The sequence below is a fragment of the Rhinichthys klamathensis genome, unplaced genomic scaffold (genome assembly GCF_029890125.1).
Source record: "Rhinichthys klamathensis goyatoka isolate OS25496 unplaced genomic scaffold, OSU_Roscu_1.1 h1tg000462l_1, whole genome shotgun sequence".
Lineage (NCBI taxonomy): Eukaryota > Metazoa > Chordata > Actinopteri > Cypriniformes > Leuciscidae > Rhinichthys > Rhinichthys klamathensis.
In genome coordinates, this window is record NW_026606951.1 from 545,001 (window position 1) to 558,335 (window position 13,335).

Here is a 13,335-nt window from a genome sequence, read left to right on the forward strand (position 1 = left end):
ATGATGATGATGATGATGATGATGATGGTGATGATGATGATGATGATGATGATGATGGTGATGATGATGATGATGATGGTGATGATGATGATGATGGTGATGATGATGATGGTAATGATGGTGATGATGATGATGGTGATGATGATGATGATGATGGTGATGATGATGATGGTAATGATGGTGATGATGATGATGGTGATGATGATGATGGTGATGATGATGATGATGGTGATGATGATGATGATGATGATGATGATGATGGTAGTGATGGTGATGATGATGATGGTGATGATGATGATGGTGATGATGATGATGATGATGATGGTGATGATGATGATGGTGATGATGATGATGATGGTGTGCGCAGGTGTTTGACGCTCTGAAGGCTCGTCTGCAGGAGTCGAACAGTAAAGTGAACCTGCGAGCGCTGGAGTCGCTGCAGTCCATCATCTGTGTGCTGAGAGACAGTCTGGCTCCAGTGCTGAACATCCTCATTCCTGCCGTCGTGGACAATCACCTGAACTCCAAGAACAGCTCCATCTCCACCGCGGCGCTAGGGGCCGTTCAGGCTCTCATACGCAACATCGGTGGGTGACTTTGTGTTCGCAACATAAAGCTGTGGACTGAACCTGCTCACTGTAGAACTGTGTGTTTTCAGACAACAGCCTCCTCCTCCAGCCCTTCTGCTCCAAGGCTCAGTATCTGAGTGGGAAAGCCAAACTGGACATGATTGAGAAAGTTGCAGGTGAGTCGGTAGTCGTATTGAAAGAGCTTTGAGATGTTGTTTTCAGGCTCTACTAGAACAGGTTTTCCTGCTTGAATGTTGATTATTCTCCTCATATTCTCCATTGTTGCGGCTCCTCTCTTCCTAGTCTGTCAGTAACGCTCTGTTTACTTCCTGTCTCTATGAAGCCCCTCCTCCTGAAAAGCACACTGTGCTCTGATTGGTCGGCTGGATCAGTGCGTTGTGATTGGTCGAGCGCTTCGAGTGTGTTTGGGAAATGTCCCGCCCCTTTCCATAACCACCAGTTTAACACACTTCTGACTAACTCACCCAGGCCCCGCCCCTTTATTCTGCGCATTAATTATTATAATGAGGAATATTGTGACGTGTTCGTTCCCGGGAGAAACTCAAGATTAATGGAGGCGTTTCAGGAGTTCAGGAACACTGACACTGATATAGAGGAGAACTGGAGCTTTCAGGGTTCGGACAGAAACTGTAAAAAGGACTTTTAAAGACTTTAAGCACTGCGGTTTCGGTTTTTAAGGCCTATAATCAGAGATCTCACTTATCAAACAATATCTTCAGGATTTTTTAAACTCAAGTTACAGATATAAGGCATCCAAAAATACAACTTATTTTAATAATATCTATTAAATACAAAGTTTATAATGGCTATTATTGTTCAATAAATAATATTTAATATTATAATGTTGGCGTACTTTGTATCGAGAAAGGTCTGATGGGAGTTTAATAGACGGACTGCAGTGTTCATTTTGCGTGAAAAGATTGTATTTGTGTGTTTTTTCGCAAAAATAAAATTTCATATATATTGTATTTAAATAAGTCAAGTACCCCTTCATAAATATGACTGTTTTCAAAGGGTTTTCCAGTACTTAAATTTCAAACAGTCAAATGTTTAAGCCCAGCTTGTCCGATCCGTGTGTGCAGAGCTTCTCCATGCTCACACACAGATGATGCAGTGACTGTGGTGTGTGTTTCAGAGCTGGTGGCGGAGCTGTATCCTCGTAAACCACAGCTGGTGGAGCAGAAGGTTCTCCCGCTCTTCTGGAAGCTCCTCGGCTCCTCCAGTAACAGCGGCAGCATCAAGATGGCCGCCGCTAAGCTAGCCGAAGCGCTGCACACACACATGGGCCGCACGCTGGTGGAGTGCGCCGCCTCACAGCCCGCCAACATCCAGTGTGACCTGAACGAGCTGCTCCGGGCCCGACACACACACTCTACCTGAACACACACGCGTCTGCTGTCCACAGTGCCTCACGCTGCTCTCGGAAGAGGACCTCACACCTGACCGGATCGGGTCATGTGACCGAGAACACAGAATGTACTCTTGAAAATGCACAATAATACAATGTTGTTTTGTAAGGTGTGCTATGGAACATTTCTAAGAGATGTGTCGTTATTATTATCAAACTTTGTGCAGAACTGTTTAGTACTGTATAATAGCACAGTATTAGCTGTACGGTTTACTGTACGTCATATACGGTACGTTTACGCGACGACTCAACGATTACGTGATTATGGTTCTGTTCTAAGTGCGACCCGTCTTAGTTCTGTTGCATGATCAAATTAATTGATAAATAAAGCGAAAAGAGGAAAATATCACACGGATCGACGCCTCTATCAGCTCTGGCTGTGAAACCGCTGTATTTTTGTGAATGTGAAGCTTTATAATAATAATAATAATAATACAGGTGAGTTCATGTCCATGTAGTTCTCAGTTTAGTGCCAGTCATTCCTCAACAGCCTTTATGAGATTTCACATTAAATTATATGAGAGAGAGATTTATCTATATAATAAAGTGTCTTATTTCTGTAAACACTCGTGCTGTGAATGATTGTGATTCGAGTCAAATTACTGCTTTTGGTTTTCCATCATTCTTCCTTACATGAACATAAATGAGCTTAATAATTAAAAATCTACTTTTTAAAATAGATTATTCATATATTGATACTTTTAATAGTTCTGTGACACCAAAGACATCAGCAAACCAACATGACAATTAAAATACTGAAAATAGTTCAAATATATATAAATGTATAAATCTAACATGAGGTGGTTTAATCCGGGGGACAAATAAAAATATGTGTAAATATTATAAATGTGTAAAACATCACCTGGAGAATATTCAGTTTATATTAAACGGACACTTTTTTAAATCCAAACAATAATATTGAGTGGTGAATGAAATAATCTGTGGGTAGATCAGAATGTTATATATATTTACAGATATAATCTACAAACACCACAGGCACTGAAATGATCCATCAAAGAGTTTCATGAAGTGAAGATAAAATATTCTGACAAATAATTCGTTTTTTTTAAGTTTTATTTGAACATTCAGTTTACACTCTGGTACAACAAAATGAGAACCTCACAATAGTTAAGAGTAACACCAATCGTAAGAGTAAAAAACAAAACATAACATAATAATTCGGTTTTAGTTCATCAAATCATGCGCACGTCACAGGAACACACCGCCCGCGCATGCGCTCTTTCACTCTCGGTGACGTAAGCCGCACGCGCGCCACATTCGATCAGCCGTTTCGTTTGCGCTCTTGTTTATGTTTGTTTAGAATATGAAAACGTGAATATGTTTCAGGTATGAGCGATTAATGCGTTTGATTGGAGCGGAAAGAGAAGCGCCATGTTTGATTCGGCTCGGTCTGGCAGAATTCAAACGCGTTTGTTTACTAACGGTAATATTCACTGAGGCTGGCGATGATGATGATTATGATTCTACAATGAGCGCGAATCAGAGGACTTTATTCCAGACATGGGGCTGCAATGTGTCTCACACCTCAGACCGGAGCAAAACTACCTCAGACCGGAGGAAAACCACCGCAAACCGGAGCAAAACTACCTCAGACCGGAGCAAAACCACTTTAGCCCGGATTAAAACCACCTCAGACCGGATTAAAACCCCCGAGCAGACAGACAGCAGGAGTCTCTGGGGTGAGACATCAACAGCAGCCGCTGATGAAGATGACGATGATGATGTCATGCTCGTGGCCGTGTACGAGGCCGAGCGCGCGCTGGAGGCCGGTCCGGAACCGGGCTTCGACCCGTCCGCGGGCCGCATCTGGATCTACCCCACGAACTGCCCGGTCCGGGAGTACCAGCTGCGGATCTGCGAGGCGGCTCTGCTGAGGAACACGCTGGTCTGCCTCCCCACCGGCCTGGGCAAGACCTTCATCGCCGCGGTCATCATGTACAACTACTACCGCTGGTTCCCCGCGGGCAAGATCGTGTTCATGGCGCCCACTAAACCCCTGGTGGCCCAGCAGATCCAGGCCTGTCACGGGGTCATGGGGATCCCGCAGCCGCACATGGCCGAGCTCACAGGTCAGAGGTCACGACCCCCGAAAACGAGAAACTTGACCTTTTATACGTTTAAGAATTATAATAATATTGTGTCATTCTCAGTCATTTTCTAACATATGGAAAAAACTAACATCATGATTTGTGTGTGTGTGTGTGTGTGTGTTCTGCAGGCTCCACCGCAGCGCAGCACCGGCGAGAGCTCTGGCGCTCGAGGCGTGTGTTCTTCCTCACTCCTCAGGTGATGGTGAACGACCTGTGCCGGAACACCTGCCCGGCGGCTCAGGTGAAGTGTGTGGTGATCGACGAGGCCCACAAGGCCACCGGGAACCACGCGTACTGTCAGGTAGCGCTTCACTTCCTCCTCCCTCCTGACTGAAGCATGATGGGAACTCTGGTTCTGATGCTGAGCTTGTTCTTCAGGTGGTGCGTGAGCTGAGCAACCAATCGCAGCGGTTCCGCGTCCTGGCGCTCAGCGCTACACCTGGAGGAGACGTCAAGGTGAGCCGGGGATCATGGGAACCGGGAGGAGTGATCAAAGACATATGATTAAAGGTTCACAAAAAATGTACTGTTGATTAAAATGCTAAATTTGATATTAACATTGTGTGTGTAAATGAATAGTCTTGGACTCAGTGCTGGAAACCCAACGCAGGACAATAGAGACGCCAGAATAACTATATTCATGATTCTGAAGATGAAATACAGCATTATTTTACACGAATATGCTTGATCTCTGTCACTCACTAGATATATTTACAATAATGTACCACTTTTACTGGTAACATCAGACATCTGGCATTATCAGGACCCACAAATATTCCCCACATACATCATATTCAACATTATAAGTAGTAGTTTAATGTAGTACTGACACTAAAACTCTGTAAATTTGAATTTTTCCTCACACAGTAATTTTCATTTTGGGTGAACTATATACACGACACATATTGTTGCATTTTTGTATTGCGATATATTGTGACACGATACACTGTTACACCCCTAACTCACAGTATATAATATTTATACAGTGCTTCTCAATTAGGCTCCTCCTCACTTACAAGGGGCTACAGACACAATAAAGTGTGTGTGTGTGTGTGTGTGTGCAGGCGGTGCAGTAGGTGATCTCGAAGTAGAGTAGTTTTTGCTTAAAAGTAACAAAAGCATTGAATAAAATCTGTTTTGACAGGTTCTGAAAGCTGCTGAAGTACAGTAATACTGCTTCACACACTCTCAGAACGGGTCTTCAGTGATTCTGTGTGTGTGTGTGTGTGTGTGTGTGCAGGCGGTGCAGCAGGTGATCTCGAACCTGCTGATCTCTCACATCGAGCTGCGCTCCGAGGACAGTCCCGATGTCCAGGAACACGTGCATCAGCGCAGCCTGGAGAAGATCGTCGTCCCGCTGGGAGAGTCACTCACGGGTCATCAGACCCGGTACCTACAGGTGAGAGACACAGACCCAGACCCGACCCAGACCCGGTACCTACAGGTGAGAGACACAGACCCAGACCCGACCCAGACCCGGTACCTACAGGTGAGAGACACAGACCCAGACCCGACCCAGACCCGGTACAGGTGAGCGACACCTGCAGTGTTCTGAGCACTTCTTGCGTTTGCCGTTTCATCAGGACTCGTTGCTGTATTCCTCATTGGCAAGTCGCTCTGGATGAAGGCTGCTAAATGAATAAATGTATGTAAATATGAGACGCTCCGGCTTGCAGGTGTTCAGATCATTAAAGTCTCCTGTAGTCAACCATTGTATCACTTTAAACTCATCTTTGACACCAAAATGACATATTTAAAAGTATTATTCCCCTCCATGCCTTAAAATATTTTGAATGTAACTCGACACCCTCGCCTCATTTAGTATGTGTGGTTCTATGAATATGCAAATGAGCCCCGCCTCCACTCACTCCCTCAGCTCAGAGATCCACTGGGTGACGATCACACGTTGATCTGATTGGTTACAAGGTCGTTTGTGACGTCAGAAACACCAGCGATGATTTCAAACCGTGTTTTTGAGACTGTCTTTGGTTCACTGCAGTTTTAAGGAGGAAATACTCAGCAATGCTGTCGACTTATGAACTTACACATGGTGTGTCTTAAAGCGTATTAAACACCACATACACACACAAACAACATTAAACGCTGGATTTACACCACAGGGGGACTTTAAAGAAAGAAGGCTGGTTTGATGAAGTGCGCTGAGACACGGGTGTGTTGAACCAATCAGAAGCGGTTCTGTAGTCCTGGACCGGTTATCCAGGGTTCCCCACTGAGCGGCAGTGACGGGCCTGGAGCTGTAGGTGGCGCTGTGGCTGTATCTGATATATCCTGAAACCTAGACCTCACTCAAGAGGATAGATATGGAAGTAAAATAATGACAAATGTTTTTGAAACTAAAAAGCTTGTTGAAAAAGTTAATAAAACTAACCGACCGAGAGAAATATACGTCTACTACCTCAGATTTACCGTTTGATCTGCACATCAGCATCGGGGAATAACATTATAATCTCGTTCACGGTAGAGAAAGCTACATGTACAAAAGTAACCGTGAAGACTTAAATGTAAACACAGCTTTTGTGTCTTTATCAGCTTTTCCATATCCATATGCTGGCCCTGATAATCATCACAAATACTGACAGTTTCTGTAAATCCATTTTTTATGAATGAGTGAGTCTCTCACCCGTTGCTTCATAGTTTTCTTCGTCAACAGGAGCGGCCGACTAACAGCGGTGGAGATTAGCAATCATCAATCTACTGATATTCCTGCCGTTCCCGCATGTCAAACGTCGAATTTTCTGTTGAATTTGATCCACTGAATTTGTAAAGTGGACCAAAAATTGCCTGTCGAATATTATAGGTTGTATTTTTAAACAGTGAAGTGAAAATCTGAAAGGTGAATATGGAATTATTGCATTTTTTATAATGAAAACGTGTGTGAAATGTTTTGAATTTAAATATTCACAGCTTAAATATACAACTATGTTCAATTTCAGCCCATAAAAGTGCAAGCCCTAAAAAAACAATGCATTCAAATGTAAGCACTGTTAATGCAACGCATATTATTTCAAGTAGTGCTTTTTTTGTTACAAAAACATTTGTCATTATTTCACTTCCATAGCAGTGTTTTTTCCCCTAGAAATTTTTCCAGCAGCGGTGCTGTCACGTGCCGGAGGATGTTACCAAGTCGCGCGCGGGGGGGTCCGGGGCAATGTTCCCTCTAATTTTTTTTCTTGCTGAGCAAAACTTTTTTCTATTGGCCGGACATTTTTCGCCACCTGAGCAAAAATATTCTTTATACCTGACCTGTACAGCATACGTAGAAACACAATGGTTTCAACATTCAGTTGTAACTTTTAACTTGAATGTGCCATTTCTATGTTATTTGACCCTTGATGTAACTTACTGGTATTAAATCATATTTTCGAAAAACAAGCTTCTTAACAAATTAAGAAGTCACTAAATGAAGCACATTTTAGGTTACCTGATTTTTTTTTTTTTTTTTTTTTTTTTACAGTGCTGTTAACTGTACAGTCTTTAGCAAGAAATCCTATGAAAAATAATTTACAAAATCTTCTGCAGGACAGTTCAATTCTTTACAATAATAGAATATAGTATGGAAGAAAATTAAGCTGTTACACTGAGATGGTTTGGGAAAACCATAAAGTGTTTTTGTACAGTGAATTAATTGTGTACAGCAGCGGTTCCCAAACTTTTTTTCCTGCGCACCCCCTTCTATGTCCCAACCGGGTTGGCGCACCCCCAATCCCCACTTAAAAAAAAAATGCAACAAAGCTTTTGTTTTATCGCCCTATAAAGACTCATGTTTAATCATGCGCTAATAACCAGAACACGCATGACAATAACAACATCAACAAAGTTTCAATATAATGCAACAAAGCTACGCACAAGCTTCCACTTTTAACCCTTTCACGCGTAAGTTTAAAATATTTTAACTGAGCGTGAGTTTTTCAAGGCGACCGTTATTTAGAACTTGTCACTTTAATGTTTCCATGGTGACGCGTCATTCCTTGTCACGTGACACAGCGCAACCACAACACAGCGGTGAATGAATGATGATCTGCTTTTATGTCATTTTTCCTTTTTTATCAAAAATATTCACAAATGTATTAGCTATAGCATGAAACACTGATATTCCGATTGTCAAATATGTGCAAGTAGATGTGTTTTATTGTTCAAACACCTTCATAACGATCGTTAGTTTGTGCCACAGTTCAGAGAATCGGATCTGTTGGATTTACAACACGTGACGTCAATTCCTCCACTTCTCACGAAATACATGAAAGTAAGAGGCCGGTGAACTGGGAGAAGAATAGGGTAAAATGTGAAGCTACGTATACAATGTGTATCTGATATGAATAAAACGTGTCGTCTTATTATAATGAAAAGGATTAATATTGCCGCTTCTATAGAAATCAGCTAAATCAAAATCATTGTTTTGCTAGTACTTATGTGTATTTAAATGTCTGAAACCTAAAATAAACATTATGTGGTTGAAAACACTCAATGGTTGTGATATATGACAGCAAACGCGCGAAAGCACATGTGTCACGTTAGCGGCTGCAGTGCAGAGCAGTGCGTAGAAGACAGCAGCTGTTTCCAACGTTTCTATCAAAAACTCATAAATTATAGTTTTTTTATTTAAAATAAAAGCGATTACAAAGGAAATGTTTACTGTTCATGGTTTTTATTTTATTGTATGGAAAAATCCCACTTACAAAACAGACCGCCATTACATTTTTCCTCTCGCGCACCCCCTGGTGGCAGCTCGCGTACCCCTGGGGGTGCACCACACTTTGGGAATCCCTGGTGTACAGGAAGCATTAAATCATCAAAGTTAAATGATTGTTTATTGCTTATGAATTTCCAATATTTTCTTTAGCAGGGGGTTTCAAACCTTTTAATGGCAAGGAGCCCTATTTCCCCACACATTTCGTGTCAGTCATCTGCGTGGCATTTTATTCTTTTCTGCGCGCCGCCGCTTCAGAAGTGCGCGGCCGAGGCATCAGAAGTGCGCGGCCACGCACGCGCGCAGCTTAGAGGGAACATTGGTCCGGGGGCATGCACCTCCGGAAGATTTTTTTTTTTTAAATAACCCCTTAAACCATGACTTCTGGCAAGTTTTGTGGATAGAAATGGACATTTTGAGACATACAAATATGACATACCATCAACAGATTCAAGGCATGATTATTGCAGCACGTACCTTGAACTGGTCACAAACAGAAACCTTCATTTTATAATTTTAGACAAGATTTTTCACGTTTTTGTTTCGTGTTAATTTTCAGCTATAAGGTAGATATTGTTAGGGGAAAAATGAAATGACACAACCCAGAAAAAAGATTATTTAGAATTTATTGAAAATTTTATCTTAATGGCAAAGGCCACACCCAATCTGTGAGCACTTAATTTTTCTAACATTTTTAAAATCAAAAGTTTTATGTTAACATTATTAAATGCACAATGAATGAAGTGAACAAACATGAACAATCAAGTGTTTGTATTAAATAACATTCACAAACATTCATTCATGTTGTAAAAATATATTGTTCACTCAATGTGTTAATGTTAGATAACGCATTAAGTAATGTTAATGAATGGTGTCTTATTGTAGTGTTACCAAACAATACAGGAGATAAAACGTGTTTTATTTGACTTGACTGTACTTTTATTTAATCCAAAACTGTGTTCATATTTAATTTTAAAAGGCTTTTTAAACCTGCTAAGAGTTATCCAGCCAAGAATAAGCCTAGAACTGCTTTTCTGACGGACTAATAATGGCATAAACAGCACTCGGGTGTCGGTCCGAGACTGTGCTCATGTCCTCGTAACCCTACCCCGATACACCCGCACCCGAGTCCACTTTGGGGCCGTTCACATATCGCGTTTTTTTGTGCGCAAATTCGTTATTTCAATTGTAGGCGCGCGTGGCGAGATGAAAACATCGTAACATCTCATCTCAACAGGCCATGTGACAAAAAACAACCGATCAGCTTCGGCCTTTCCGTAACAACATCGAAAGCTCGGCCGAACAGCTGATCATAGCTGTACAGTGCGGCTTTTTATTTCTCATCTCCGTAAATGTATCTAGTAGTAAAGCTAATGCAAGGGCTAGAAATCAATTGATTCTTTGCTGATACTTCCTCGTCCTCATGGAGAGCGCCGCTTTCTCCTTTCCAAAAGCGCTTGCTCTCCCGTGGCGTCTGTCGTTGCTATGCAACCATGAACAGAGGCGGCCTGGAAAAACGAGCGCGCTTCCAGTGCGCCTACATTGGAAATAACGAATTTGCACGCGCAGAGAAACGCGCTATGTGAACGGCCCCTTATGGCAACGTGACATTAGCCTAATCGAAAATATTTCCATATGTGGCTCTTTCCTCCTTTCTTGTCAACAAGTGGATTCAGAGCCGCCGCATTAGCAGCGCCAGCGGTCGCCATGTCTCAGTGCTTTTTCACATTTGTTCTGCTTCTTGTGATTTGATTCTGACTTATTTCGTTTTGTATTTTTATTTATTATAAAAGTATATTATGTTCTTAATTGTTGATTATTTTTCAGTGCATCGATGTTGCGCTGTAGGCCTATATAGAGCATGCTCGTACAGGCAATTCAGCCGATTTAATTTGATTTGCATGTGAAATGCAAATCCTATCTGCAGTGTGGCCTTTCTGCAGTTATTTATGTTATTTCTTAGTTTTATTGATCCAAAATGTTTTTATACATTTTCTTCTATATCTTTGTGTGATGTTCTGTACATCGCGGCTTTAAAATGTTAAAGCCCCGCCCCCTGCCCAACACCCACACACATGATTCGACTATTAGTCGACTATAGGCAGGACCTGACGAATCTGATTCGACTATGAAAATCCTTAGTCGGGGACACCCCTATATTCACATCTCACTGGAGCGCTGGAATGTTTCGCCTTCAGTTTGACCTCTGACCTCATTGAGCACTGCTTTATCCCACAGCAGCCGAACCCCTCTGAGCTCAGGAGAGACGCAAGTTAACACTTCAGCAGGAAAGGGGAGTAGCGCTGGTCTTCTCTCCTCTAATGTGTCGTATATCGAGAGAAACGCTTCAGGAACGAGAACACATGTGGGCGGGGCTTGATTGTGTCTGATTGGATGGTTGTGGTTTGCTATTGGCTGAGCTCATGTGAGTGACAGGTTATAGCCCCGCCCTCATCATCAGAGAAGAGATGGTATTCTGATTCAGGATTATTAACACAATAATGATGTGCACCCATAAATCATTTAGAAGAGGAAATTATGATGTTATGGTGATTTTAATCTGTCACTTATTTGAGTGATTTTGTTTTTTTAGTCCAGAAATAGGGTTGTTTTTGTTGTGTAAAGTGATGACGCTCGAGTCGTACTGTGATTCAATAATAGTTTATTGAGATCAGAACAGAAATATGAACAGAAGCATTCAGAAACTCAGTGGCTGTAGTGTTGATACGATGAGCGAGAGTAAAACACACACACTGATCGAGTGTTGGCAAGTGCTTGAGCTCATTAACTTCATTCAAAGACACGTGTGTGTGTTTCATTCTGAAAACTCATTAATTTCCTTGTTTGATTGACATCTGCACTTCATGGAGGAATAACAGCGAAGGAAACATTACAAAAATACTTAAAAATAGCACTATGACAATATATAATATATAAACGTATGTGTGTCTATTATATTGATTTGTTGACTACATGAGCATTGATTTATAGAGCAGAACAGAATGAGTGTGTGTGTGTAAAAGTGAGTGAATGTATGTGTGTGAGTGTGTTTGAATGAGTATGTACGTTTGAATGAGTGTGTGTGTGTGTGAGAGTGAGTGAGTGTATGTGTGGCACGGCTCCAGACTAACTTTTCCACTGGTTGCACTGGTGCTACCAACTTTCTCAGTTGGTCGCACCAGCATATGATTTGGTCGCACCTTTTTTCTTCTTTTTTTTTGCTACATGCCATGGGATTAATCAATGCATGCTGATGAATAGTGGTTTTAATGGACCAAGGCTAGCAAAGGCTTTCTGGGTTGCAGCAGAAATACCTGTAATATATTAATTATCATTGCCAAATTTCAGGATTTTAATGGATTTTGGACAGTAATTTTAATCTGTAATTTTAAGCATTTTACATTTGAATTATATACAATCTATCTATTTACATTTGAATCATATTCTGTCTATTATCATCTTTCTATCTTTTAAAAATCATTAAACATTCAAATGTATGCATTACATTTTAAAAGATTAGAGTATTATAATAAACTGATACAGATTTTTCGTTATCAAAGTTTATAGTTGTAACTAAAAGCAGAAATCTCACACTCTTACCTTCTGCATTTTATAATAATTTCCTTTTCCTCTGTCGAGCGATCATGAGAGTAATCGCTCGACAGAGGAAAATATAACCGCTGAAATGACGTAGGAGGAAGGGGCTCTGTGTTTCGTGAGACCATTTTTGAGGGCTAGTGTTGCGGAGCGGGCGTGTTACGGATACGTGGTGTACATTTTTTAGCAATCAAAAAGCATGTCTAATTAATTGAAATAGTGTATTATGAATCATTAAACGTATACAACATTTAAAAAAAAAAATGGAAAAAAAATTCACACTAATTCTGTGTTGTGTTTTTTCTGGTAATAAAATGAAGACATAAAACACAAATTTTATCATTTATCATCAATTTTAATCATAGGAAATTAAATAAACTTTTTGTCAAATAATGTGCTGCACAATGCGCTTTGCTGTTAAAATTAAAACATGGATTATTCCTTAAATATTTCAGTTTTGATGATACTTTATTTGGATTAGTGTTAGTATTATTACATTGGGACATATCTAAATTCTACTGTACAACGGTAATATTTTTCTGTCAAGTTAAACCGAACTTTTATTTTGACGGGTTGCCGTGAAGACCTTTTGAGTTTGTGTGTTTATTTATGTCATAATGATAGTTTTTCTCAAATGAAGCGGTTAAATGATCACGAAGTGACTTTCGGAGTGGATTAAGAGCCTGGAGAGGAAGTTTGCATTTGTGTCTTCATATAGGCAAAAAAAAACAGCGCAAGCGTCAAACGTGCTTCAGTGTGTGTGTGTGTGTGTGTTAAATGAAACTGCACGTCGGCTGCACCATTCATTCACACAGAACAAGCAGGATTCGTATTTAAATTGTCTTTGTGGTTTAATATCCTCACACACTTGTCTACATGCAAAACAATGGTAGGGAAACACTGCTTATTATAGGCGTACCG

General features: G+C 40.9%; 2 protein-coding genes across 3 annotated transcripts in view; both read left to right on the forward strand.

Moving 5' to 3' along the window:
- Positions 1 to 2,154, forward strand: part of LOC130071833 (TOG array regulator of axonemal microtubules protein 1) — a 41,655-nt gene extending 39,501 nt beyond the window's left edge. For both annotated transcript variants that reach the window (XM_056236727.1, XM_056236728.1), the window contains exons 21-23: positions 368 to 587; positions 659 to 745; positions 1,726 to 2,154. In XM_056236727.1, coding sequence (XP_056092702.1) covers positions 368 to 587; positions 659 to 745; positions 1,726 to 1,970 — 552 coding nt within the window. In that variant the 3' untranslated portion in view covers positions 1,971 to 2,154. The remainder of the gene's footprint in view (positions 1 to 367; positions 588 to 658; positions 746 to 1,725) is intronic.
- A 1,117-nt stretch (positions 2,155 to 3,271) lies between these two features.
- The window catches only part of fancm (FA complementation group M), a 59,057-nt gene continuing 48,993 nt past the window's right edge, over positions 3,272 to 13,335 (forward strand). Inside the window, exons 1-4 of the mRNA XM_056236711.1 lie at positions 3,272 to 4,088; positions 4,238 to 4,410; positions 4,488 to 4,565; positions 5,350 to 5,508. Of these exons, the coding sequence (XP_056092686.1) occupies positions 3,359 to 4,088; positions 4,238 to 4,410; positions 4,488 to 4,565; positions 5,350 to 5,508 (1,140 nt within the window). The 5' untranslated portion in view covers positions 3,272 to 3,358. The remainder of the gene's footprint in view (positions 4,089 to 4,237; positions 4,411 to 4,487; positions 4,566 to 5,349; positions 5,509 to 13,335) is intronic.